Source organism: Microtus oregoni, unplaced genomic scaffold (genome assembly GCF_018167655.1).
Source record: "Microtus oregoni isolate MIOR12 unplaced genomic scaffold, Mior012 000023F_ref0000262, whole genome shotgun sequence".
NCBI classification, from domain to species: Eukaryota; Metazoa; Chordata; class Mammalia; order Rodentia; family Cricetidae; genus Microtus; species Microtus oregoni.
This window is the reverse complement of record NW_024543082.1, coordinates 6,334,561-6,360,106: the sequence shown is the minus strand read 5'-3', so window position 1 is coordinate 6,360,106 and position 25,546 is coordinate 6,334,561. Positions and strand designations below refer to the sequence as shown.

Here is a 25,546-nt window from a genome sequence, read left to right as displayed (position 1 = left end):
CAACAACCTGCTATTCTAGAATGCCAGAAACAACTGCTCACATCCTCTATTCTTATTGGGAAACACATTTTTCTGGAAGACACAACACACATGATCACACACCTCAGATAGGGAGCCCACAATAGAACAAAGCCCAACATGGTGAACCAATGACTTTCATTAAGGTTTCTTACAGAAGTATGGGTGAGGGGTTACTTACAGGGGCATAAATGGCTCAAAGACAGCTGCATCACCAGAGCCCAGCACAGCATGGGTGACAGCTCACAAACTGTGACTCTGGAGCACTCTGCATAGCCTGCAGGCAGCTCATCTGGTTGGAGAGTGTCCTTTCCTTGTAGATCTGGTCTAAACGTCGTCCAGGAAACTCAGTCGGTTTCTGCTTCTTCCATGCACATGGTCTGGTGTCATCATTGCAGCTTGTCTTCTCTTAGAGTCAGTGCAGCTTTTCTCAGTCTTCCTTGTGCTCTGTTCTGCTGGTCTCAAAGGGACTCTCAGCAGACTTAGTGATTAATCTAGCAGGGGGGAACCTAGTGAATTTGATCTGGTTCACTGACTTCCCAGAGAAGACACTGGGGATTATCTGTAAGTTCTCTCTCATTTCTGTGTGAATATGTGTTTCATGTCTCCCCTGAAGCCAAAGAAAGAGTTCTGAAAAAGAGAGACCAGCAGATGGTGAATGATGGCAAACCTGTGGATATTTTCTTAGAAACAACAAAAAAGCCAGTGAAGGATCCAAGAACCAAACCTCGATCTTTAACACAGCCAGCTGATGCTCCAAGCTTCAGTCCTCCATCTTTGATACTGCCAGCTGAGACTCCAAGCTCCAGACCTCGATCTTTGTCACAGCCAGATGAGCTCCACACAAGCAAGATGCAAACAGTCATGGCTTCCAGTTCCTCCCCGCTGTCCCCACGACGAATGAAGCTCCACAAGTTCATCCCCTGGGGCCACAAGAAACTAAAGCCATACATAGAAAGCCAGGATTCAGAAGGCAGGGAGTGCAGTGTTCAGGCCGTGGGACCCAGCGCTCTTGATAACTTCGAAGTGAACTTCTTAGAAAGGGCAGGTGAGTTGGGACAGCAGAAGCAGACCATGGTCGGGTGCAAAGGCAGACCATGCAGGTGTCCAAATAGACCCACTCATGCTTCCAAGGAGAGCCCACAGGAGCGTGGTACTGCCTGTGGGAGCCGCTGCCAATCACAGATTTCCTCCATTCCATAGTGGAAGACAGAGCTTTAGATGTGCCCAGCCCCTGACTTGGTTTGGCTGCTTCCTAGGGATAGTTTCCATTTGGTATCCCAGTTGCCCAGTTTCCCAGCAGACAGTCTTGAGAGGAGAAAGCAAGTTGGGATGAGGATTGGAGCAGGAACCGAGGGTCTTGTGCTAGCTAGGGAAGTGCTCCTCCAACTGAGCGACACCTAAAGCACCTTTCTGTTGTAAATAACGATTCCATTGATTTGTTTCTAAGGATTACAAAAGTAATATATGATCAATTTTTGAAAAAAGCCGAAAAAAGAAAAATTTTCTGGAGGTGCACTGTGGGAAATTCTCATGTATTCTTTTCTGTGAATCAGCTAATGTATGTACATTTAAATCATTCTAAGCTTTTGGGTTATTAGTTTGCAGGGGTTTTTCAACTTAACTCTACAGGAAATATTATTCCATGTCATAAAAATGAGAAATCGAGACCATTACAGAAGCATAGATTTGCTGTCGCCCCTTTTGAGACAGTCTCACTATGTATTCTTGGCTGGACTTGAACTCATGATTCCCTTACCCTCACCTCTACAGTTAATTGCTAGGTTTCTGGGTGTATAGCACCAAGCTCAGAGTAGAAACATGGCTACTAATAACCAAATGATATTCTACAGTAAAACTTATGCTGACTGCTTTTGAGTTCAGAAAAACTTTCTTTCATCAACGACCTTCTATTCCAGAATGCCACACACAACTTCTCAGGTCCTCTGTTTTTATTGGAACACAGAGCTCTTCCTGGGGAGACACAACACACATGTCCACTCACCTCAGATAGGGAGTCCACAACAGACCAAATCTCAACTTGGTCAACCAATGACTTTTATTGTGGTTTCTTTCAGGAGTATGGGTGAGGGGGTTCTATTTTATGATTTTATTGAGCTGTACATTTTTCTCTGCTCCTCAACCTTCCTCTCCCCTCCCCTTCAACCCTCTCCCATGGTGTCCATGCTCCCAATTTACAAAGGAGATCTTGTCTTTTTCTACTTCCCATGTAGATTAGATCCATGTATGTCTCTCTGAGGGTCCTCTTTGTTGTCTAGGTTCTCTGGGATTGTGAATTGTAGTCTGGTTTTCTTTGACTTATGTCTAAACATCACTTATGAGTGAGTACATATGATATTTGTCTTCCTGGGTCTGTGTTACCTCACTCAGTATGATGTCTTCTAGATCCATCCCTGCAAATTTCAAGATGTCATTGTTTTTCCTTCTGTGTAGTACTCCATTGTGTAAATGTATCACATTTTCCTTGTCCTTTCTTTGGTCGAGGGGCATTTAGGTTGTTTCCAGGTTCTGGCTATCAAAAACAATGCTGCTATGAACATGGTTGAGCACATATCCTTGTGGTATGATTGAGAATCCTTTGGATATAAACCCAAAAGTGGTATTACTGGGTCTTGAGGAAGGTTGTTTCCTAAGTTTCTGAGAAATTACCATACTGATATCCCAAGGGGCTGTACCAGCTTGCACTCCCACCAGCAATGCAGAAGTGTTCCCTTTACCCCACATCCTCTTCAGCATAAGCAGTCATCAGTGTTTTTGACTTAGACATTCTTACATGTGTAAGATGGAATCTCAGAGTTGTTTCATTTTGCATTTCTCTGATGACTAAGGATGTTGAGCATTTCATTAAGTGTCTTTTGGCTACTTTTTATTCCTCTGTTGAGATTTCTCTGTTTAGGTCTGTACTACATTTTTTTTTAAAAAAAATGCATTACATGTTCTTTTGATGACCAATTTCTTGAGTTTTTTGAATATTTTGGAGATCAGACCTCTGATGTGGGGTTAGTGAGGATCTTTTTCCATTCTGTCATTTTGTCTTGTTGACTGTGTCCTTTGCTTTACAGAAGCTTTTCAGTTTCAGGAGGTCGCATTTATTAATTGTTTCTCTCAGTGTCTGTGCTGCTAGGGTATATTTAGGAAATGATCTCCTGTGCCAATGTGTTCAAGTGTACTTCCCACTTTCTCTTCTATAAGGTTCAGTGTGGCTGGCTTTATCTTGAGGTCTTTGATCCATTTGGGCTTGAGTTTTGTGCATGGTGATAAATATGGGTCTATTTTCATTCTTCTACATGTTGATATCCAATTATGCAGCACCATTTGTTAAATATGCTTTCTTTTTTCCATTTGATATTTTTTCATCAGAAATCAGGTTCCATAGATGTTTGGATTAATATCTGGGTCTTCAATTCGGTTCCATTGGTCCTCCTGTCTGATTTTATGCCAATACCAGACTGTTTTCATCACTGTAGCTCTGTAGTAGATTTGAAGTCAGGGACTGTAATGCCTCCAACTTCCTTTATTGTACAGGATTATTTTGGCTATCCTGAGCTTTTTGCTTTTCTATATTAGGTTGAGTACTGGTCTTTCAAGGTCTGTGAAGAATTTTGCTGGGATTTTGATGGGCATTGCATTGAATCAGTAGATTGCTTTGGGTAAGGTTGCCATTTTTACTGTGTTAATTCTACCTACCCAAGAGCATGGGAGATCTTTCCATTTTCTAGTATCTTCTTTAATTAATTTCTTTCTTCAAAGATTTAAAATTCTTGTCATATCATACAGGTCTTCCCCTTGTTTGGTTAAATTATTTTATGCTATTTGTGTCTATTGTGAAGGGTAATGTTTCTCTGATTTATTTCTCAGCCCAATCATCATCTGTGTAAAGGAGGGCTAATGATTATTTTGAGTTAATCTTGTATCCTGCTACATTACTGAAAGTGTTTATGAGTTTTAGAAGTTCCTTGGTAGAATTTTTGGGGTCGCTTATGTAAACCATCTTATCATCAGCAAATAGTGAGAGTTTGACTTCTTCTTTTCTGATTTGTATCCCCTTGGTCTTCTTTTGTTGTCTTATTGCTCTAGCTAGGACCTCAAGAGCTATATTGAATAGATATGGAGAGAGTGGACAACCTTGTCTTGTAGCAGATTTCAGTGGGGTATTTGTGAGTTTCTCTCCATTTAGTTTGATGTTGCCTGTTGGCATGTTGTATATTGCCTTTATTATGTTTAGGTATGCTCCTTGTATCCCTGCTCTCTCCAAGACATTTATCATGGAGGGATGTTGTATTTTGTCAAAGGCTTCTTCAGCAACTAGTGAGATGATCATGTGGTTTTTATTTTTCAGTTGGTTCATATGATGGATTACATTGACAGATATTTGTATGTTGAACCATCAATGCTTCTCTAGAATGAAGCTGACTTGATCGTGGTCGATTATTTTTCTGATATGTTCTTGGATTCCATATGCCAGCATTTTATTGAGTACCTTTGCATCAATGTTCATGAGTGAGACTCGTCTGTAATTCTCTTTCCTGGTTATGTCTTTAATTGGTTTGAATATGAGGGTGATTGTAGCCTCATCAAAAGAGTTTTACAATGTTTCTTATGTTTTTATTGTGTGGAACATTTTGAGGAGTATTGGTATTAGTTCTTCTTTGAAAATTTTGTAGAATTCTGACCTGAAACCATCTGGTAGTGGCTTTTGTTTTCCATTGGGAAACTTTTGATGACTCTTTCCATCTCTTCAGCAGCTTTAGGTCTATTTGAATTGCATATCTTGTCTTGATTTAATTTTGGTAAGTGATATTTATTGAGGAAGTTTCCATTTCCTTTAAATTTTCCAATTTTGTAATGTATAGTTTTCAAAATATGACTTAATGATTCTCTGGATTTCCTCTGTGTCTGCTGTTATTTATGTCTCCCTTTTCATTTCTGATTTTGTTAATTTGGATAATCTCTCTCTGCCTTTCGGTTAGTTTGAATAATGGTTTGTCTATTTTGTTGATTATCTTGAAGAATCATGAGTTTTTGTATTGTTTTCTTTGTTTATATTTTGTTGATTTCGGCTCCCAATTTGATTATTTCCTGTCATCTAGTTCTCCTGGGTGAGTTTGCTTCTTTCTGTTCTAGAGTTTTCAAATGTTCTGTTAATTCACTAGTGTGGGATTTTTCCAGCTTCTTTATGTAGGCATTTGGTGCAATGGACCTTCCTCTTAACACTGCTTTCACTGTGTTTTATAAATTTAAATATGTTTTGTGGTTATTTTCATTAAATTATAGGAAGTCTTTAATTTCTTCCTTGATCCATTGATGCTTGGGGTGAGCTTTGTTTAATTTCCATGTGTTTGTGGGCTTTCTGGAATTAGTGTTGCTATTGAATTCTAATTTTAAGCCATGGTGATCCAATAAGATACAGGGGCTTATTCCAAGTTTTTTCTATCTATTGCGGTTTGTTTTGCTACCTAGTATGTGGTCAGTTTTGGAGATGGTTCCATGAAGTGGTGAGAAGAAGGTATATTCTCTTATGTTTGGATGGAATGTTCTATAGATGTCTGTTAAGTCCATTTGAGTCATAACATCTGTTAGTTCCCCTATTCCTCTGTTAATTTTTTGTCTGACAGACATGTCCTGTGGTAAGAGTTGGGTATTTAAGTCTCCCACTATTAGTGTGTGGGGTTTAATGTGTGATTTAAGCGTTAAAAGTGTTTCTTTTAAATATAAAGGTGCCCTTGTATTCAGGGCATAGATGTTCAGTACTGAGATTTCCTCTTGATGGGTTTTTCCTGTGACTAATATGAAATGTCCTTCTTTTTCTCTTTTGAATGATTTTAGCTTGAAGTCTGTTTTTTTTTTTTTTTTTTTTTTTTTTTTTTTTTTTTTTTTTTTAGATATTAGGATAGCTACACCAGCTTGTTTCTTAGGCCCATTTTATTGGAAAAAAATTTCCCAACCCTTTACTCTGAAGCAATGTCTGTCTTTGAGGTTGAGGGTTGTTTCTTGTATTCAGCAGAAGGATGGATTCTGTTTTGCATCCAATCTATTAACCTATGTCTTTTTATAGGTGAGTTGAGTCCATTTATATTAAGGGATATTAATGACCAGTGATTGCTGTCTCCAGTTACTTTAGTTTTCATTGTTGGTAAAATTATTTTGTATATTTTTCACTTCTTTGGGATTTGCTGCTGTGAGATCATCTATTGTCTGTGGTTTTGGTGATGTAGCCAAATTTCCTTGGGTTAGAGTTTTCCTTCTAGTACTTTGTGTGTAGGCCTGGGTTTGTGGCTAGGTATTGGTTAAATCTGGTTTTGCCATGGAATATCTTGTTTTGTCCTTCTATGGTGGTTGAAATTTTTCTGGGTATAGTAGTCTGGGCTGACATCCTTAATGGACTCTTAATGTCTGCATAATGCAGGACCTTCTGGCTTTCATTATTTCCATTTGAAGTCAGGTGTAATTCTGGTAGGTCTGTCTTTATATGTTACTTGACTTATTTCCTTTGCAGCTCTTAATATTCTTTCTTTATTCTGTATGTTTAGCGTTTTAATTATTATGTGGCAGGTGACTCTTTTTTTTTTTTTGATCCAGTCTGTTTCTATGTTCTGTTATCTTTCTTTAGGTTGGGAATTTTCTTCTATGATTTTTGTTAAATATATTTTCTGTGCCTTTGAGTTGGACTTCTCCTTCTTCCATACCTATTATTATTAGGTTTGCTGTTTTCTTGGTGTCTCATCCCTCCTGAACATTTTGTGTTAAGGTTTTGGTAGATTTCATGTTTTCTTTTACCACTGAGTCTATTTCCTCTGTTGTATCTTCAGCGATTGAAATTCTCTCTTTTATCTCTTAAATTCTGCTGTTTATGCTTGCATTTGTGGTTCCTGGTTGTGTTTTCATGATTTCTGTTTCTATAATCCCTCAACTTGTCTTTTCTTTGTTGTTTCTATTTCAGTTTTCAAGTCTTGAACAGTTTCTTTTATATATTTGATAGTTTTTTCTTGGTTTTCTTTAAAGAATTTATTGATGTTTTCCAATTATTTGTTTTTCTTTTTCCTCCATTTCTTTGAGGGAATTTTTCATTTCCTCTTTACGGGCCTCAAACATTCTCCTAATGTTATTTTTTTTTTTTGGTCATTTTCTTCTGCTTCATCTATATTTGGTTGTTAAGTCTTATTGTTGTACGGTCACTAGTTTTTACTGGTGTTGCCTTTCTCTTTGTGGTGTTGCATGTGTTCTTACTTCGTCTACCCATCTTTTCCTCTGATTGGTGTAGGTGGGGCTGTCTGCGATTCTGGTGCTCAATCTTACAGGTGCCAGTGGATCCGAGGCTCAATTGGTTGCTCCTCGTGGTGCAGTCAGGACCATGGTTCCAGTAACCCCGTTGGTCCCTCGGTGTTCCTGGAGGTTGCCTGGCATTCCTGTGGTTTGCTCTGCTATACCAGGGGTCATATGGGACTGCTCCCATGGAGAGAGCTTACTTGGGGCTCTTTCTGCTGAGGTTGCTGCCTTGGTCCTGCTCTGGCAGAGGTTGCTGGCTCAGGCCTGCTACATCATAGGTTGCTAATTCACTCCCAGTCTGGCAGAGTTCTCTGGTTCAGGTCTGCTCAGGTGAGGGATTTCTTACAGGAGCAGAAATGACTAAAAGACAGATGAATCACCAGAGCCCAGCACAGCTCACAAAGCCGTGACTCTGGAGCATACAACAAAGTCTGCAGACAGTTCATCAGGTTTGAAAGTGCCCTTTCCACATAGCTCTGGTTAAGCCTCTTCCAGGCAACTCAGTTGGTTTCCGATTCTTCTAGGTACAGGTCTGGTGTCATCATTGCAACTTGTCTTCTCTTGAGTCAGAGCTGCATTTCTGAGTCTTCCTTGTGCTCTGTTCTGCTGGTCTCAAAGGGACTCTCAGCAGTCTTAGTGATTAATCTAGCAGGGGGGAACCTAGTGAATTTGATCTGGTTCACTGACTTCCCAGAAAAGACACTGGGGGTCATCTGTAAGTTCTCTCTCATTTCTGTGTGAATGTATATTTCATGTCTCCCCTGAAGCTAAGGAGAGAGTTCTGAAAAAGAGAGACCACCAGATGGTGATTGATGGTAAACCTGTGGATATTTTCTTAGAAACCACGAAAAAGCCAGTGGAGGACCCGGGACCCAGACGTCCATCTTTGACACAGTCAGCTGAGTCTCCAACATTCAGACGTTTATCTTTGAAATTGCTAGCTGAGGCTTCAAGCTTTAGACCTCGATCTTGGGCACTGCCAGCCAAGACTTTAAACTCCAAACGTCCATCTTTGACACAGTCAGCTGAGTCCCCAACCTTCAGACGTTTATCTTTGAAATTGCCAGCTGAGGCTTCAAGCTTTAGACCTCCATCTCTGAGACAAACATCTGAGTTTCACACAAGCAAGATGCCAACAGCCATGGCCTCCAGTTCCTGTCCACCATCTCCACTACAAGTGAGGCTCCAGAAGCCCATCCCCCAGGCCGCCAGGAAAATAAAGCAGCACTTTGAGAGCCGGGATTCAGAAGGCGGGGAGTGTAGTATCCAGCCTGTGGGTCCCAGTGCTCCTGACACCTTCGAGGTGAACTTCTTAGAAAGGACAGGTGAGTCGGGACAGTTGAAGGGGGCCAAGGTTGGGTAAAAGGCAGTCATGTAGGTGTCCAAACAGACCCATTCATGCATCCAAGGACAGCCCAAGGGAACATTGTACTGCCTGTGGGAGCCGCTGCCAATCACAGATTTCCTCCATTCCATAGTGGAAGACAGAGCTTTAGATGTGCCCAGCCCCTGACTTGGTTTGGCTGCTTCCTAGGGATAGTTTCCATTTGGTATCCCAGTTGCCCAGTTTCCCAGCAGACAGTCTTGAGAGGAGAAAGCAAGTTGGGATGAGGATTGGAGCAGGAACCGAGGGTCTTGTGCTAGCTAGGGAAGTGCTCCTCCAACTGAGCAACACCCAAAGCACCTTTCTGTTGTAAATAACGATTCCATTGACTTGTTTCTAACGAATACAAAAGTAATAGATGATCACTTTAAAAAAAATTAAAAGCCCAGTGGTGATGGTGCACACCATTATCTCCAGCACTCTGGAGGCAGAGGCAGACAGATCTCTGTAACTTCGAGGCCCTCCTGGCTTACAAGAGCTAGTTTCAGGACAGGCTCCGAAGCTACAGAAAAACCCTGTCTACAAAAACCAAAAACTAAGAAAAAAAGAAAAAAATCCTTGCAGATGCACAGGGAAAATTGTCATGTATTCTTTTCTGTGAATCAGCTAATTATTATAATTTAAATCATTCTAAGTTTTTGGGTTATTTGTTTGCAGGAGTTTCCCAACTTAAATATACAGGAAATATCATCCTATGTCATAGAAATGAGAATTCAAGACCATTACAACATAGTTTTTCTGTCACCTCTTTGAGACAGAGTCTCATTATCTGTTCTTGGCTGGACTTGAACCCATGATCGTCTTATCCTTATCTCTACCATTAAAGTGCTAGGAATATGGGTGTATACCATCATGCCCAGACTAGAAACATGACTTCTAAGAAACAAATGATGTTCTGCAGTAAAATTTAAGCTGCCTACTCTTGAGTTCCAGATAACCTTCTCCCATCAACAACCTGCTATTCCAGAATGCCATACACAACTGCTCAGGTTCTCTGTTCTTACTGGGTTACAAAACTCTTCCTTGGGAAACAGAACACACATGTCCACTCACCTCATATAGGAATCCCACAACAGACCAAAAGAAGGATACCGCCAAAGCCCAACACGGTGAACCAATGACTTTTATTAAGGTTACTTACAGGAGTATGGGTGAGGGGACTATTTCTTTCTCTTTCTTTCTTTCTTTCTTTCTTTCTTTCTTTCTTTTTTCCTTTCTTTCTTTAAAATTTATTCATTGGTTCTATACAACATGTTTTCCTGTACACCAGAAGAGGGCAATAGATCTCATTACAGATGGTTGTGAGCCACCATGTGGGAATGAGGGAATGAGGAGTTTCTTCGGGTGCAGAAATGACTCAAAGACAGCTGCAGAACCAGAGTCTAGCACAGCTCACAAAGCCATGATCTGGAGCACACAGCAAAGCCTGGAGGCAGCAGAGCAGGTAAAAGTAGCTCTGGTCTAAACCTCTTCCAGGCAACTCAGTTGGTTTCTGCTTCTTCCATGCACATGGTAGGGTGTCATCATTGCAGCTTGTCTTCTCTTGAGTCAGAGATGCATTTCTGAGTCTTCCTTGTGCTCTGTTCTGCTGGTCTCAAAGGGACTCTCAGCAGTCTTAGTGATTAATCTAGCAGGGGGGAACCTAGTGAATTTGATCTGGTTCACTGACTTCCCAGAGAAGACACTGGGGATTATCTGTAAGTTCTCTCTCATTTCTGTGTGAATATGTGTTTCATGTCTCCCCTGAAGCCAAAGAAAGAGTTCTGAAAAAGAGAGACCAGCAGATGGTGAATGATGGCAAACCTGTGGATATTTTCTTAGAAACAACAAAAAAGCCAGTGAAGGATCCAAGAACCAAACCTCGATCTTTAACACAGCCAGCTGATGCTCCAAGCTTCAGTCCTCCATCTTTGATACTGCCAGCTGAGACTCCAAGCTCCAGACCTCGATCTTTGTCACAGCCAGATGAGCTCCACACAAGCAAGATGCAAACAGTCATGGCTTCCAGTTCCTCCCCGCTGTCCCCACGACGAATGAAGCTCCACAAGTTCATCCCCTGGGGCCACAAGAAACTAAAGCCATACATAGAAAGCCAGGATTCAGAAGGCAGGGAGTGCAGTGTTCAGGCCGTGGGACCCAGCGCTCTTGATAACTTCGAAGTGAACTTCTTAGAAAGGGCAGGTGAGTTGGGACAGCAGAAGCAGACCATGGTCGGGTGCAAAGGCAGACCATGCAGGTGTCCAAATAGACCCACTCATGCTTCCAAGGAGAGCCCACAGGAGCGTGGTACTGCCTGTGGGAGCCGCTGCCAATCACAGATTTCCTCCATTCCATAGTGGAAGACAGAGCTTTAGATGTGCCCAGCCCCTGACTTGGTTTGGCTGCTTCCTAGGGATAGTTTCCATTTGGTATCCCAGTTGCCCAGTTTCCCAGCAGACAGTCTTGAGAGGAGAAAGCAAGTTGGGATGAGGATTGGAGCAGGAACCGAGGGTCTTGTGCTAGCTAGGGAAGTGCTCCTCCAACTGAGCGACACCTAAAGCACCTTTCTGTTGTAAATAACGATTCCATTGATTTGTTTCTAAGGATTACAAAAGTAATATATGATCAATTTTTGAAAAAAGCCGAAAAAAGAAAAATTTTCTGGAGGTGCACTGTGGGAAATTCTCATGTATTCTTTTCTGTGAATCAGCTAATGTATGTACATTTAAATCATTCTAAGCTTTTGGGTTATTAGTTTGCAGGGGTTTTTCAACTTAACTCTACAGGAAATATTATTCCATGTCATAAAAATGAGAAATCGAGACCATTACAGAAGCATAGATTTGCTGTCGCCCCTTTTGAGACAGTCTCACTATGTATTCTTGGCTGGACTTGAACTCATGATTCCCTTACCCTCACCTCTACAGTTAATTGCTAGGTTTCTGGGTGTATAGCACCAAGCTCAGAGTAGAAACATGGCTACTAATAACCAAATGATATTCTACAGTAAAACTTATGCTGACTGCTTTTGAGTTCAGAAAAACTTTCTTTCATCAACGACCTTCTATTCCAGAATGCCACACACAACTTCTCAGGTCCTCTGTTTTTATTGGAACACAGAGCTCTTCCTGGGGAGACACAACACACATGTCCACTCACCTCAGATAGGGAGTCCACAACAGACCAAATCTCAACTTGGTCAACCAATGACTTTTATTGTGGTTTCTTTCAGGAGTATGGGTGAGGGGGTTCTATTTTATGATTTTATTGAGCTGTACATTTTTCTCTGCTCCTCAACCTTCCTCTCCCCTCCCCTTCAACCCTCTCCCATGGTGTCCATGCTCCCAATTTACAAAGGAGATCTTGTCTTTTTCTACTTCCCATGTAGATTAGATCCATGTATGTCTCTCTGAGGGTCCTCTTTGTTGTCTAGGTTCTCTGGGATTGTGAATTGTAGTCTGGTTTTCTTTGACTTATGTCTAAACATCACTTATGAGTGAGTACATATGATATTTGTCTTCCTGGGTCTGTGTTACCTCACTCAGTATGATGTCTTCTAGATCCATCCCTGCAAATTTCAAGATGTCATTGTTTTTCCTTCTGTGTAGTACTCCATTGTGTAAATGTATCACATTTTCCTTGTCCTTTCTTTGGTCGAGGGGCATTTAGGTTGTTTCCAGGTTCTGGCTATCAAAAACAATGCTGCTATGAACATGGTTGAGCACATATCCTTGTGGTATGATTGAGAATCCTTTGGATATAAACCCAAAAGTGGTATTACTGGGTCTTGAGGAAGGTTGTTTCCTAAGTTTCTGAGAAATTACCATACTGATATCCCAAGGGGCTGTACCAGCTTGCACTCCCACCAGCAATGCAGAAGTGTTCCCTTTACCCCACATCCTCTTCAGCATAAGCAGTCATCAGTGTTTTTGACTTAGACATTCTTACATGTGTAAGATGGAATCTCAGAGTTGTTTCATTTTGCATTTCTCTGATGACTAAGGATGTTGAGCATTTCATTAAGTGTCTTTTGGCTACTTTTTATTCCTCTGTTGAGATTTCTCTGTTTAGGTCTGTACTACATTTTTTTTTAAAAAAAATGCATTACATGTTCTTTTGATGACCAATTTCTTGAGTTTTTTGAATATTTTGGAGATCAGACCTCTGATGTGGGGTTAGTGAGGATCTTTTTCCATTCTGTCATTTTGTCTTGTTGACTGTGTCCTTTGCTTTACAGAAGCTTTTCAGTTTCAGGAGGTCGCATTTATTAATTGTTTCTCTCAGTGTCTGTGCTGCTAGGGTATATTTAGGAAATGATCTCCTGTGCCAATGTGTTCAAGTGTACTTCCCACTTTCTCTTCTATAAGGTTCAGTGTGGCTGGCTTTATCTTGAGGTCTTTGATCCATTTGGGCTTGAGTTTTGTGCATGGTGATAAATATGGGTCTATTTTCATTCTTCTACATGTTGATATCCAATTATGCAGCACCATTTGTTAAATATGCTTTCTTTTTTCCATTTGATATTTTTTCATCAGAAATCAGGTTCCATAGATGTTTGGATTAATATCTGGGTCTTCAATTCGGTTCCATTGGTCCTCCTGTCTGATTTTATGCCAATACCAGACTGTTTTCATCACTGTAGCTCTGTAGTAGATTTGAAGTCAGGGACTGTAATGCCTCCAACTTCCTTTATTGTACAGGATTATTTTGGCTATCCTGAGCTTTTTGCTTTTCTATATTAGGTTGAGTACTGGTCTTTCAAGGTCTGTGAAGAATTTTGCTGGGATTTTGATGGGCATTGCATTGAATCAGTAGATTGCTTTGGGTAAGGTTGCCATTTTTACTGTGTTAATTCTACCTACCCAAGAGCATGGGAGATCTTTCCATTTTCTAGTATCTTCTTTAATTAATTTCTTTCTTCAAAGATTTAAAATTCTTGTCATATCATACAGGTCTTCCCCTTGTTTGGTTAAATTATTTTATGCTATTTGTGTCTATTGTGAAGGGTAATGTTTCTCTGATTTATTTCTCAGCCCAATCATCATCTGTGTAAAGGAGGGCTAATGATTATTTTGAGTTAATCTTGTATCCTGCTACATTACTGAAAGTGTTTATGAGTTTTAGAAGTTCCTTGGTAGAATTTTTGGGGTCGCTTATGTAAACCATCTTATCATCAGCAAATAGTGAGAGTTTGACTTCTTCTTTTCTGATTTGTATCCCCTTGGTCTTCTTTTGTTGTCTTATTGCTCTAGCTAGGACCTCAAGAGCTATATTGAATAGATATGGAGAGAGTGGACAACCTTGTCTTGTAGCAGATTTCAGTGGGGTATTTGTGAGTTTCTCTCCATTTAGTTTGATGTTGCCTGTTGGCATGTTGTATATTGCCTTTATTATGTTTAGGTATGCTCCTTGTATCCCTGCTCTCTCCAAGACATTTATCATGGAGGGATGTTGTATTTTGTCAAAGGCTTCTTCAGCAACTAGTGAGATGATCATGTGGTTTTTATTTTTCAGTTGGTTCATATGATGGATTACATTGACAGATATTTGTATGTTGAACCATCAATGCTTCTCTAGAATGAAGCTGACTTGATCGTGGTCGATTATTTTTCTGATATGTTCTTGGATTCCATATGCCAGCATTTTATTGAGTACCTTTGCATCAATGTTCATGAGTGAGACTCGTCTGTAATTCTCTTTCCTGGTTATGTCTTTAATTGGTTTGAATATGAGGGTGATTGTAGCCTCATCAAAAGAGTTTTACAATGTTTCTTATGTTTTTATTGTGTGGAACATTTTGAGGAGTATTGGTATTAGTTCTTCTTTGAAAATTTTGTAGAATTCTGACCTGAAACCATCTGGTAGTGGCTTTTGTTTTCCATTGGGAAACTTTTGATGACTCTTTCCATCTCTTCAGCAGCTTTAGGTCTATTTGAATTGCATATCTTGTCTTGATTTAATTTTGGTAAGTGATATTTATTGAGGAAGTTTCCATTTCCTTTAAATTTTCCAATTTTGTAATGTATAGTTTTCAAAATATGACTTAATGATTCTCTGGATTTCCTCTGTGTCTGCTGTTATTTATGTCTCCCTTTTCATTTCTGATTTTGTTAATTTGGATAATCTCTCTCTGCCTTTCGGTTAGTTTGAATAATGGTTTGTCTATTTTGTTGATTATCTTGAAGAATCATGAGTTTTTGTATTGTTTTCTTTGTTTATATTTTGTTGATTTCGGCTCCCAATTTGATTATTTCCTGTCATCTAGTTCTCCTGGGTGAGTTTGCTTCTTTCTGTTCTAGAGTTTTCAAATGTTCTGTTAATTCACTAGTGTGGGATTTTTCCAGCTTCTTTATGTAGGCATTTGGTGCAATGGACCTTCCTCTTAACACTGCTTTCACTGTGTTTTATAAATTTAAATATGTTTTGTGGTTATTTTCATTAAATTATAGGAAGTCTTTAATTTCTTCCTTGATCCATTGATGCTTGGGGTGAGCTTTGTTTAATTTCCATGTGTTTGTGGGCTTTCTGGAATTAGTGTTGCTATTGAATTCTAATTTTAAGCCATGGTGATCCAATAAGATACAGGGGCTTATTCCAAGTTTTTTCTATCTATTGCGGTTTGTTTTGCTACCTAGTATGTGGTCAGTTTTGGAGATGGTTCCATGAAGTGGTGAGAAGAAGGTATATTCTCTTATGTTTGGATGGAATGTTCTATAGATGTCTGTTAAGTCCATTTGAGTCATAACATCTGTTAGTTCCCCTATTCCTCTGTTAATTTTTTGTCTGACAGACATGTCCTGTGGTAAGAGTTGGGTATTTAAGTCTCCCACTATTAGTGTGTGGGGTTTAATGTGTGATTTAAGCGTTAAAAGTGTTTCTTTTAAATATAAAGGTGCCCTTGTATTCAGGGCATAGATGTTCAGTACTGAGATTTCCTCTTGATGGGTTTTTCCTGTGACTAATATGAAATGTCCTTCTTTTTCTCTTTTGAATGATTTTAGCTTGAAGTCTGTTTTTTTTTTTTTTTTTTTTTTTTTTTTTTTTTTTTTTTTTTTTTAGATATTAGGATAGCTACACCAGCTTGTTTCTTAGGCCCATTTTATTGGAAAAAAATTTCCCAACCCTTTACTCTGAAGCAATGTCTGTCTTTGAGGTTGAGGGTTGTTTCTTGTATTCAGCAGAAGGATGGATTCTGTTTTGCATCCAATCTATTAACCTATGTCTTTTTATAGGTGAGTTGAGTCCATTTATATTAAGGGATATTAATGACCAGTGATTGCTGTCTCCAGTTACTTTAGTTTTCATTGTTGGTAAAATTATTTTGTATATTTTTCACTTCTTTGGGATTTGCTGCTGTGAGATCATCTATTGTCTGTGGTTTTGGTGATGTAGCCAAATTTCCTTGGGTTAGAGTTTTCCTTCTAGTACTTTGTGTGTAGGCCTGGGTTTGTGGCTAGGTATTGGTTAAATCTGGTTTTGCCATGGAATATCTTGTTTTGTCCTTCTATGGTGGTTGAAATTTTTCTGGGTATAGTAGTCTGGGCTGACATCCTTAATGGACTCTTAATGTCTGCATAATGCAGGACCTTCTGGCTTTCATTATTTCCATTTGAAGTCAGGTGTAATTCTGGTAGGTCTGTCTTTATATGTTACTTGACTTATTTCCTTTGCAGCTCTTAATATTCTTTCTTTATTCTGTATGTTTAGCGTTTTAATTATTATGTGGCAGGTGACTCTTTTTTTTTTTTGATCCAGTCTGTTTCTATGTTCTGTTATCTTTCTTTAGGTTGGGAATTTTCTTCTATGATTTTTGTTAAATATATTTTCTGTGCCTTTGAGTTGGACTTCTCCTTCTTCCATACCTATTATTATTAGGTTTGCTGTTTTCTTGGTGTCTCATCCCTCCTGAACATTTTGTGTTAAGGTTTTGGTAGATTTCATGTTTTCTTTTACCACTGAGTCTATTTCCTCTGTTGTATCTTCAGCGATTGAAATTCTCTCTTTTATCTCTTAAATTCTGCTGTTTATGCTTGCATTTGTGGTTCCTGGTTGTGTTTTCATGATTTCTGTTTCTATAATCCCTCAACTTGTCTTTTCTTTGTTGTTTCTATTTCAGTTTTCAAGTCTTGAATAGTTTCTTTTATATATTTGATAGTTTTTTCTTGGTTTTCTTTAAAGAATTTATTGATGTTTTCCAATTATTTGTTTTTCTTTTTCCTCCATTTCTTTGAGGGAATTTTTCATTTCCTCTTTACGGGCCTCAAACATTCTCCTAATGTTATTTTTTTTTTTGGTCATTTTCTTCTGCTTCATCTATATTTGGTTGTTAAGTCTTATTGTTGTACGGTCACTAGTTTTTACTGGTGTTGCCTTTCTCTTTGTGGTGTTGCATGTGTTCTTACTTCGTCTACCCATCTTTTCCTCTGATTGGTGTAGGTGGGGCTGTCTGCGATTCTGGTGCTCAATCTTACAGGTGCCAGTGGATCCGAGGCTCAATTGGTTGCTCCTCGTGGTGCAGTCAGGACCATGGTTCCAGTAACCCCGTTGGTCCCTCGGTGTTCCTGGAGGTTGCCTGGCATTCCTGTGGTTTGCTCTGCTATACCAGGGGTCATATGGGACTGCTCCCATGGAGAGAGCTTACTTGGGGCTCTTTCTGCTGAGGTTGCTGCCTTGGTCCTGCTCTGGCAGAGGTTGCTGGCTCAGGCCTGCTACATCATAGGTTGCTAATTCACTCCCAGTCTGGCAGAGTTCTCTGGTTCAGGTCTGCTCAGGTGAGGGATTTCTTACAGGAGCAGAAATGACTAAAAGACAGATGAATCACCAGAGCCCAGCACAGCTCACAAAGCCGTGACTCTGGAGCATACAACAAAGTCTGCAGACAGTTCATCAGGTTTGAAAGTGCCCTTTCCACATAGCTCTGGTTAAGCCTCTTCCAGGCAACTCAGTTGGTTTCCGATTCTTCTAGGTACAGGTCTGGTGTCATCATTGCAACTTGTCTTCTCTTGAGTCAGAGCTGCATTTCTGAGTCTTCCTTGTGCTCTGTTCTGCTGGTCTCAAAGGGACTCTCAGCAGTCTTAGTGATTAATCTAGCAGGGGGGAACCTAGTGAATTTGATCTGGTTCACTGACTTCCCAGAAAAGACACTGGGGGTCATCTGTAAGTTCTCTCTCATTTCTGTGTGAATGTATATTTCATGTCTCCCCTGAAGCTAAGGAGAGAGTTCTGAAAAAGAGAGACCACCAGATGGTGATTGATGGTAAACCTGTGGATATTTTCTTAGAAACCACGAAAAAGCCAGTGGAGGACCCGGGACCCAGACGTCCATCTTTGACACAGTCAGCTGAGTCTCCAACATTCAGACGTTTATCTTTGAAATTGCTAGCTGAGGCTTCAAGCTTTAGACCTCGATCTTGGGCACTGCCAGCCAAGACTTTAAACTCCAAACGTCCATCTTTGACACAGTCAGCTGAGTCCCCAACCTTCAGACGTTTATCTTTGAAATTGCCAGCTGAGGCTTCAAGCTTTAGACCTCCATCTCTGAGACAAACATCTGAGTTTCACACAAGCAAGATGCCAACAGCCATGGCCTCCAGTTCCTGTCCACCATCTCCACTACAAGTGAGGCTCCAGAAGCCCATCCCCCAGGCCGCCAGGAAAATAAAGCAGCACTTTGAGAGCCGGGATTCAGAAGGCGGGGAGTGTAGTATCCAGCCTGTGGGTCCCAGTGCTCCTGACACCTTCGAGGTGAACTTCTTAGAAAGGACAGGTGAGTCGGGACAGTTGAAGGGGGCCAAGGTTGGGTAAAAGGCAGTCATGTAGGTGTCCAAACAGACCCATTCATGCATCCAAGGACAGCCCAAGGGAACATTGTACTGCCTGTGGGAGCCGCTGCCAATCACAGATTTCCTCCATTCCATAGTGGAAGACAGAGCTTTAGATGTGCCCAGCCCCTGACTTGGTTTGGCTGCTTCCTAGGGATAGTTTCCATTTGGTATCCCAGTTGCCCAGTTTCCCAGCAGACAGTCTTGAGAGGAGAAAGCAAGTTGGGATGAGGATTGGAGCAGGAACCGAGGGTCTTGTGCTAGCTAGGGAAGTGCTCCTCCAACTGAGCAACACCCAAAGCACCTTTCTGTTGTAAATAACGATTCCATTGACTTGTTTCTAACGAATACAAAAGTAATAGATGATCACTTTAAAAAAAATTAAAAGCCCAGTGGTGATGGTGCACACCATTATCTCCAGCACTCTGGAGGCAGAGGCAGACAGATCTCTGTAACTTCGAGGCCCTCCTGGCTTACAAGAGCTAGTTTCAGGACAGGCTCCGAAGCTACAGAAAAACCCTGTCTACAAAAACCAAAAACTAAGAAAAAAAGAAAAAAATCCTTGCAGATGCACAGGGAAAATTGTCATGTATTCTTTTCTGTGAATCAGCTAATTATTATAATTTAAATCATTCTAAGTTTTTGGGTTATTTGTTTGCAGGAGTTTCCCAACTTAAATATACAGGAAATATCATCCTATGTCATAGAAATGAGAATTCAAGACCATTACAACATAGTTTTTCTGTCACCTCTTTGAGACAGAGTCTCATTATCTGTTCTTGGCTGGACTTGAACCCATGATCGTCTTATCCTTATCTCTACCATTAAAGTGCTAGGAATATGGGTGTATACCATCATGCCCAGACTAGAAACATGACTTCTAAGAAACAAATGATGTTCTGCAGTAAAATTTAAGCTGCCTACTCTTGAGTTCCAGATAACCTTCTCCCATCAACAACCTGCTATTCCAGAATGCCATACACAACTGCTCAGGTTCTCTGTTCTTACTGGGTTACAAAACTCTTCCTTGGGAAACAGAACACACATGTCCACTCACCTCATATAGGAATCCCACAACAGACCAAAAGAAGGATACCGCCAAAGCCCAACACGGTGAACCAATGACTTTTATTAAGGTTACTTACAGGAGTATGGATGAGTGCTTACTTACGGGAGCAGAAATTACTCAAAGACAGCTGCAGCACCAGAGCCCAGCACAGCTCACAAAACCATGACTCTGGAGCACACAGCAAAGGCTAAGGCAGCTCATCAGGTGTAGCATCTCCTTTCCACGTAGCTCTGGTCTAAAACTCTTCCAGGAAACTCGGTGGGTTTCTGCTTCTTCCATGCACATGGTCTGGTGTCATCATTGCAGCTTGTCTTGTATTAGAGCCAGTGCAGCTTTTCTGAGTCTTCCTTGTGCTCATCTGCCAGTTCAGACCGACTCTCAGCAGTCTGTATTGATAACTCCAGCAGGGATGAACCCAGAGAATCAGGTCAGTTTCAGGGTCTTCCTCAATCTATTTTAACTGGTTTACCTTCTGGTTTAAGTGCTTACCTTCAGGACAGAATGATATGATCCTGAGAAAATTAGACAGTAGTCCTACATCGTAGGGTTCATCCAACTAAACAATACATCATAATATGTATTTCCAGAGTGCTTACTTTGTATGATGGATTAAAGTCATCTACAGATTCTTAAAAGTCTATGGAAGGCTAGGTATTGTGGCATATGCCTTTAATCCCAGTACTCTGAATGTGGACATAGCAAAAGTTTGTGAGTTCAAGGCCAGCCTGGTCTATTTAGGGAGTTCCAGGGCAGTAAGGACTCCATAGTGAGACCATATCTCAAAATCAAATAGACAAAAAGCAAGCAAATGAAAAGCACATGGGAGAATATGGATAGCTTGTGTGAAAGTCCTCAGCATATAAGGGACATCTCTGGATTTTGGTGTCTTCAGAAGTTCCTAGAATCAACTCAGAGAGGACACGGAGGGTCATCTGTGAGTTTGCTCTCATTTCTGTGTGAATGTGTGAGTTTTATGTCTCCCCTGAAGCTAAGGAGAGAGTTCTGAAAAAGAGAGACCATGAAATGGTGATTGATGGCAAACCTGAGACCATTTTTCTGGAAACCATGAAAAAGCAAGTGGAGGACCCAAGACCCCGACCTCAGTCTGTGACACAGTATCCGGATGAAGCCCTCTCCGATAAAGGGCCTGTTTATAATTCTGATGATGCTATTGTCCAGAAGGTGAGTGTTGACAGAAGAGCTGGCACTGTTGCTACAACTGCCCCTAGGTCACCGCTTCTGCCCTTTAGGACCAGCAGCCTTAGCTGGGCACTAGCTTTGAGCCAGATGCTGCTCTAGGTACTGGGCAACAGAGGTGAATAAACAGGGACAAGATTCCTGTCCTCATGCAGCCTGTAGTGAGTAAGGGGGTCTGCAGACCGTAAGGAAATAAATGAACTGAGGAAAAGTACTTCAAAGACAGAGGCGTGCTAGAATAAAAAAGGAGTTTTGCGTCAGAGAGGTACAGGGTGAAGGCATGCAGGGGAAGATGGGAGACCTTCTTGCTGAGGTGACATTTAGCCTGAGGCTTAAATGATGAGAAGGCACCTGCCATTAAAAAAAGCATTCAACAAATACAGAGGGACTGTTATGTGCCAGGCACTGTCATAGGGCTGGGGGCACAGGCACAGTGTGGACTGCTCTTAGGGCCTTGACATCAAGTAAGGGGAACAAAGCAGAGTAAACAGATGTATAATAGAATTCTGTCCAGTGACAAGTGCGGGAAGAATAAAGGAGGATGAGAACAGTGACAGAGCCACCATCCTAAACAGGGTGTAAACAGACAAACCCCCATGATGCTTCATCTAGAGAACATGAGTAAATTAAAGTACCTAGTGTGGGGTCTGAGGAAACGCTGAAGGAAGACCCCAGACTCAAACAGTATGTAAGAGCAAGGAGTATTATTATCAGCATATGTGTGGCCGTTCACCTGTACAAAATGGCGACGACCCCAAGGGGAGTGGGTAGGCTCCTTTTAAGCACAGGTAAGACGATTTTCAATGACAATTAGGTCACCTCAAATACATTTGGTTAAGTAGGCAACAGTTATATTAGCACAATTTTTTTGGCTGTGGTTATAGTTTTACCATTTTGCTGCATACTTGGGCAAGGCAGTGCATGTTTGTTTTGGTGAGATTACAGAACTGTCCATTTTGGTCCGTGCCTTGAGGTACTATGGAAGGTGCCTCAGGCCTGGTATGTGCTGTCTCCCTCATTGTCCTTTTAGAAAACTGAAACTCAGGCCCAGCTGTAAAATGGGAACACTTCAGACCTTTCTCTGGCTTCCTGGTTTTGTAGTAAGAACATTCTAAGCTGAGGGAAGCACATGCACAGGCCTCACAGGAACTGAAGCTCAGTGAGGCAAGAGGAGTGGGGAGGCAGTGAGCAAGGGAGAGAGCTAGGGACGGGAAAGGGTACTGTGAGACAGGGTGTAGGATTTTAACTCTGGTGGGGAACTTCACCTGATATTTTTGAGCCTCATGATAAGGGATCTTGTTGCACTTTTTAAAAGATTTATTTATTTTAGGTGTATGAGTGGGTGCTCTACCTGCATGTAGGACTTATTCTAGAAAGGAGCATCAGAGCCTACTACTGATGGTTGTGGGAACTGAACTCAGGTCCTCTGGAAGAGCAGCAGTGCTCTTGACTTTAAAAAAAAGCACCCAGATACACACTTTGTGATATATCAAGAGTCAATGACTTTAATTGGTTTGCCTAATCGGCCTCCAGAGACAAAGCAGTATGTCTTCAAAAGAATGGGACTGTCCCTACCTTCTGGAAAGAGATTAAATGTGGATTACGAAACACCCACGGATATCGACAGGAATGATGCAAATGCAGCTTCACCTCCTCTCAGAGCCTCTGCTGACAGCTCTGGGGCCTTGAAGGTGAATGATAACAAAAATTCCTGTGCCATCTGCATGGATACCATTAGCAACAAACATGTACTCTTTAAGTGCAAGCATGAATTCTGATCCTCTTGTATCACCAAGGCCTTGTCAATCAAGTCTGTCTGTCCTCTGTGTCAGATGTCCTATGGTATCCAGAAAGGGAACCAGCCAGATGGAACCATGACTTTCACCACTTCAAGACAGTCACTTCCGGGTTATGCAGACTGTGGCACAATTGTGATTCAATACATTATAGAAAGTGGCATCCAAACAGTAAGTGTACCAGGGAATGTGAGTTTCTTTTGGTTCTGCTAGAGTTACCAGCACTCAAGGGGTCATCCTGTAGCCTCTTAGATGCTGATTTTCCCGGGAACTCATTCAGTGATTGTGGTAGGGACATAATAGCTAGAGGCCATAGTGTTTGCTTAGAACTTGGATGTCTTTTCAGCTATTTCAACAGTGTTGGGGCTGAACCCAGCCCCTTGTGCATGCCAAGCAAGCACTGTCGAGCTGTGCATCTAGACTTTCATGTCTTTTTTTTTTAAGGTAGAGACCATATGTCAGGATGGGAGGAGTTGGGTGGGTACGACTGTAATCTGAAGAGGAGAACTATGAATTATTCAGAATATAGCAAAACAACATTTTCTTTTTGGTTTTCAGTAGGCTTTACTTATAATGCATACACCTTTAATATAGTAAATTTCAGAGGCATGACATTATTTTATTTAATATTTTCCTTTCCTCATACAGGATGAGCACCCAAACCCAGGAAAGCCTTATAGTGGAACACGACGAACTGCATACTTGCCTGATAATCAGGAGGGAAGACACGTCTTGGGTCTGCTCAGAGAAGCCTTTAACAAAAGGCTGATTTTCACAATACGAGACTCTCGAGTACCAGGAGTGTATGATGTTGTTACATGGAATGACATCCATCACAAAATATACACGTTTGGAGGACCAAGAAAGTAGGAGCCCTTTGAAATGCAATGGTTGCTGAACAAAGTATAGGGGTGTTAAGTGCTGCAGTTTGAGGCTGTGGTCTGAAAAGGCATTCTAGCAATAGATGTTAGCTCAGTGTCGTAGCTAGGGTTTCTGTTGCTGTGATAACCAAATCACCCAGGGAAGAAAGGGTGTATTCGGTTTACATCTCCTGAGACACTGAGGGAAGAGGAGGAAGGAACTCAAACCAATCAGGAAACTGGAGGAGCTGATGCAGAGGCCGTGGAAGGATGCTACTTCATGGCTTATTCCCCATGGCATGCTCAACCTGCTTTCTTATACCCACCCATGACCACCAGCCCAGGATTGGCACCACTGACAATGGACTGGGCCCTTCCCACATCAATCACTAATTATGAAAATGAGCCAGGTGGTGGTGGCACATTCTTTAATTCCAACACTAGGAAGGCAGAGACAGTCAGATCTCTGTGAGTATGAGGCCATCCTGGTCTTCAAGAGCTAGTTCTAAAACAGTCTCCAAAGCTACAGTGAAAACCCTGTCTCAAAAAACCAAAAAAAGAAAAAAGAAAAATTATAATCTATAATGATAACTTCAAAGAGAAAAAATTGGTTCAAGCTGGGCAGTGGTAGAACATGCCTTTAATCCCAGAATTTGGGAGGTAGAGACGGGTGGATATCTGAGTTTGAGGCCGTCTTGAAAAAAAATTGATCCCTCCAACCTTCTACTTTGCCATTCATAATGTATGACTTGGTTATTAAATTTTGCATCAAAGCTGGGCAGTGATGGTGCACACCTTTAATCCCAGTACTTAAGAGACAGAGGCAGGTGGATCTCTAATTGGAGGCCAGCCTAGTCTACAGACAGAATTTCATGACAGTCAGATCTACACAGAGTAACCTTGTTTCTATGCCACTCCCAAAAATGTATCAAAAGATGGGGTTTCAGAACCCAAGATGAATGGTGCCCAAGTTGATTTAATTTTAGTGTTTCAGGTCAATTTGAAAGGTAGATCCTAAGAATACTTGCTTTGACTTTTTAAAAAATGTTTGTTCTTATTTACGTTTTTGCTTTGCCTACATTTATGTCTGTGTGAGGCTGTCAGATCCCCTGAAGTTACAGACAGGTGTGAGCTGACATGTGGGTGTTGGGAATTTAACCAGGGTCTTCTGGAAGCACAGCCAGTGCTTTTAACCTCTGAGCCATGTCTCCAGCCCTGCTTTGGTTTCTTTTAAGGTCATCTTACTCTTCCTCACTCACATCTTCCCATAAGTCCACAAAGAGGCTAAACTCACATGGATGAAACATGATAGAAAAAAAGTCTTCATGATAAACAGTCCCAAGATGGTGGGAGATGTTCCCAGGAAATCTGACTATACTTTATAAATCTCAGAGTTCCTCTACTTGTGGCATCCAAAAGAAAAATATCCTGAGACCTTGTCAAGTTTCCCATTTTGAAAGTCCTACTATCGTATGATTACCTTCTCTGTAGAATTTGGCTTTTATAACATTATGTGCATCAGTACTCAGAATGAGCTAAGGTGTTAAGCAATCTGTCTGGAAAACAGATGCTGGTCAGTCAGTGGGCACTTCAGTGACTAGATACCAGTCACTGTCTGATTGTCTGAGAATGCTGGATCCCAGATACTAGATGCTCAAGTGTAAATTGTTCAGATTTTGTTGTTGTTTTGAGACAGGATCTCACTGTGTGGTCCAGGCTGGCTTCAGACCCACAGAGATCTGACTGCTGTCACCATCCCAGTGCTGGGATTAAAGGCCTGTGCCACCATACCCGGCTATTGTACAGATTCTTGAGAATTATTTGGGAGGAAGCTAACAGGATTTCTTTTTCTTCATGCAGTTTTGGCTACCCTGATCCTCATTACCTGAAACGTGTCAAGGAGGAGCTGAAAGCAAAAGGAATTGAGTAAGGACAGCGCTGGGAAGACGTCTGTGCACTTTCAAAAGAAGTGTGTTAGGAGGCCGCAGTAGGACAGGCCTCAATCGTTTTGTAGAATAAACTTTATAACAGTTTTCATGTTAAGTAGATGTAGTTTCTTATAAAAGCAGAAGTCTGCTTGCCGGTCATTTCTAGAGTGTTTCTCTTTCTTGGAAGGCAAAATATGAAGGGCATGT

At 41.1% G+C, this 25,546-nt stretch overlaps 2 protein-coding genes across 2 annotated transcripts in view; both read left to right on the top strand.

The window, feature by feature from the left end:
• LOC121462057 (protein mono-ADP-ribosyltransferase PARP14-like) overlaps positions 1-1,221 on the top strand; it is a 39,129-nt gene extending 37,908 nt beyond the window's left edge. Inside the window, exon 15 of the mRNA XM_041673478.1 lies at positions 635-1,221. Coding sequence (XP_041529412.1) covers positions 635-1,221 — 587 coding nt within the window. The remainder of the gene's footprint in view (positions 1-634) is intronic.
• A 7,225-nt stretch (positions 1,222-8,446) lies between these two features.
• LOC121462056 (E3 ubiquitin-protein ligase DTX3L-like) lies at positions 8,447-25,341 on the top strand. Its single transcript, XM_041673477.1, is given in 7 exon segments — positions 8,447-8,630; positions 10,439-10,870; positions 17,877-18,434; positions 20,547-20,740; positions 22,210-22,722; positions 23,200-23,417; positions 25,272-25,341. Coding segments are annotated over 7 exon segments (2,169 nt in total).
• The last annotated feature ends 205 nt before the right edge of the window (positions 25,342-25,546 follow it).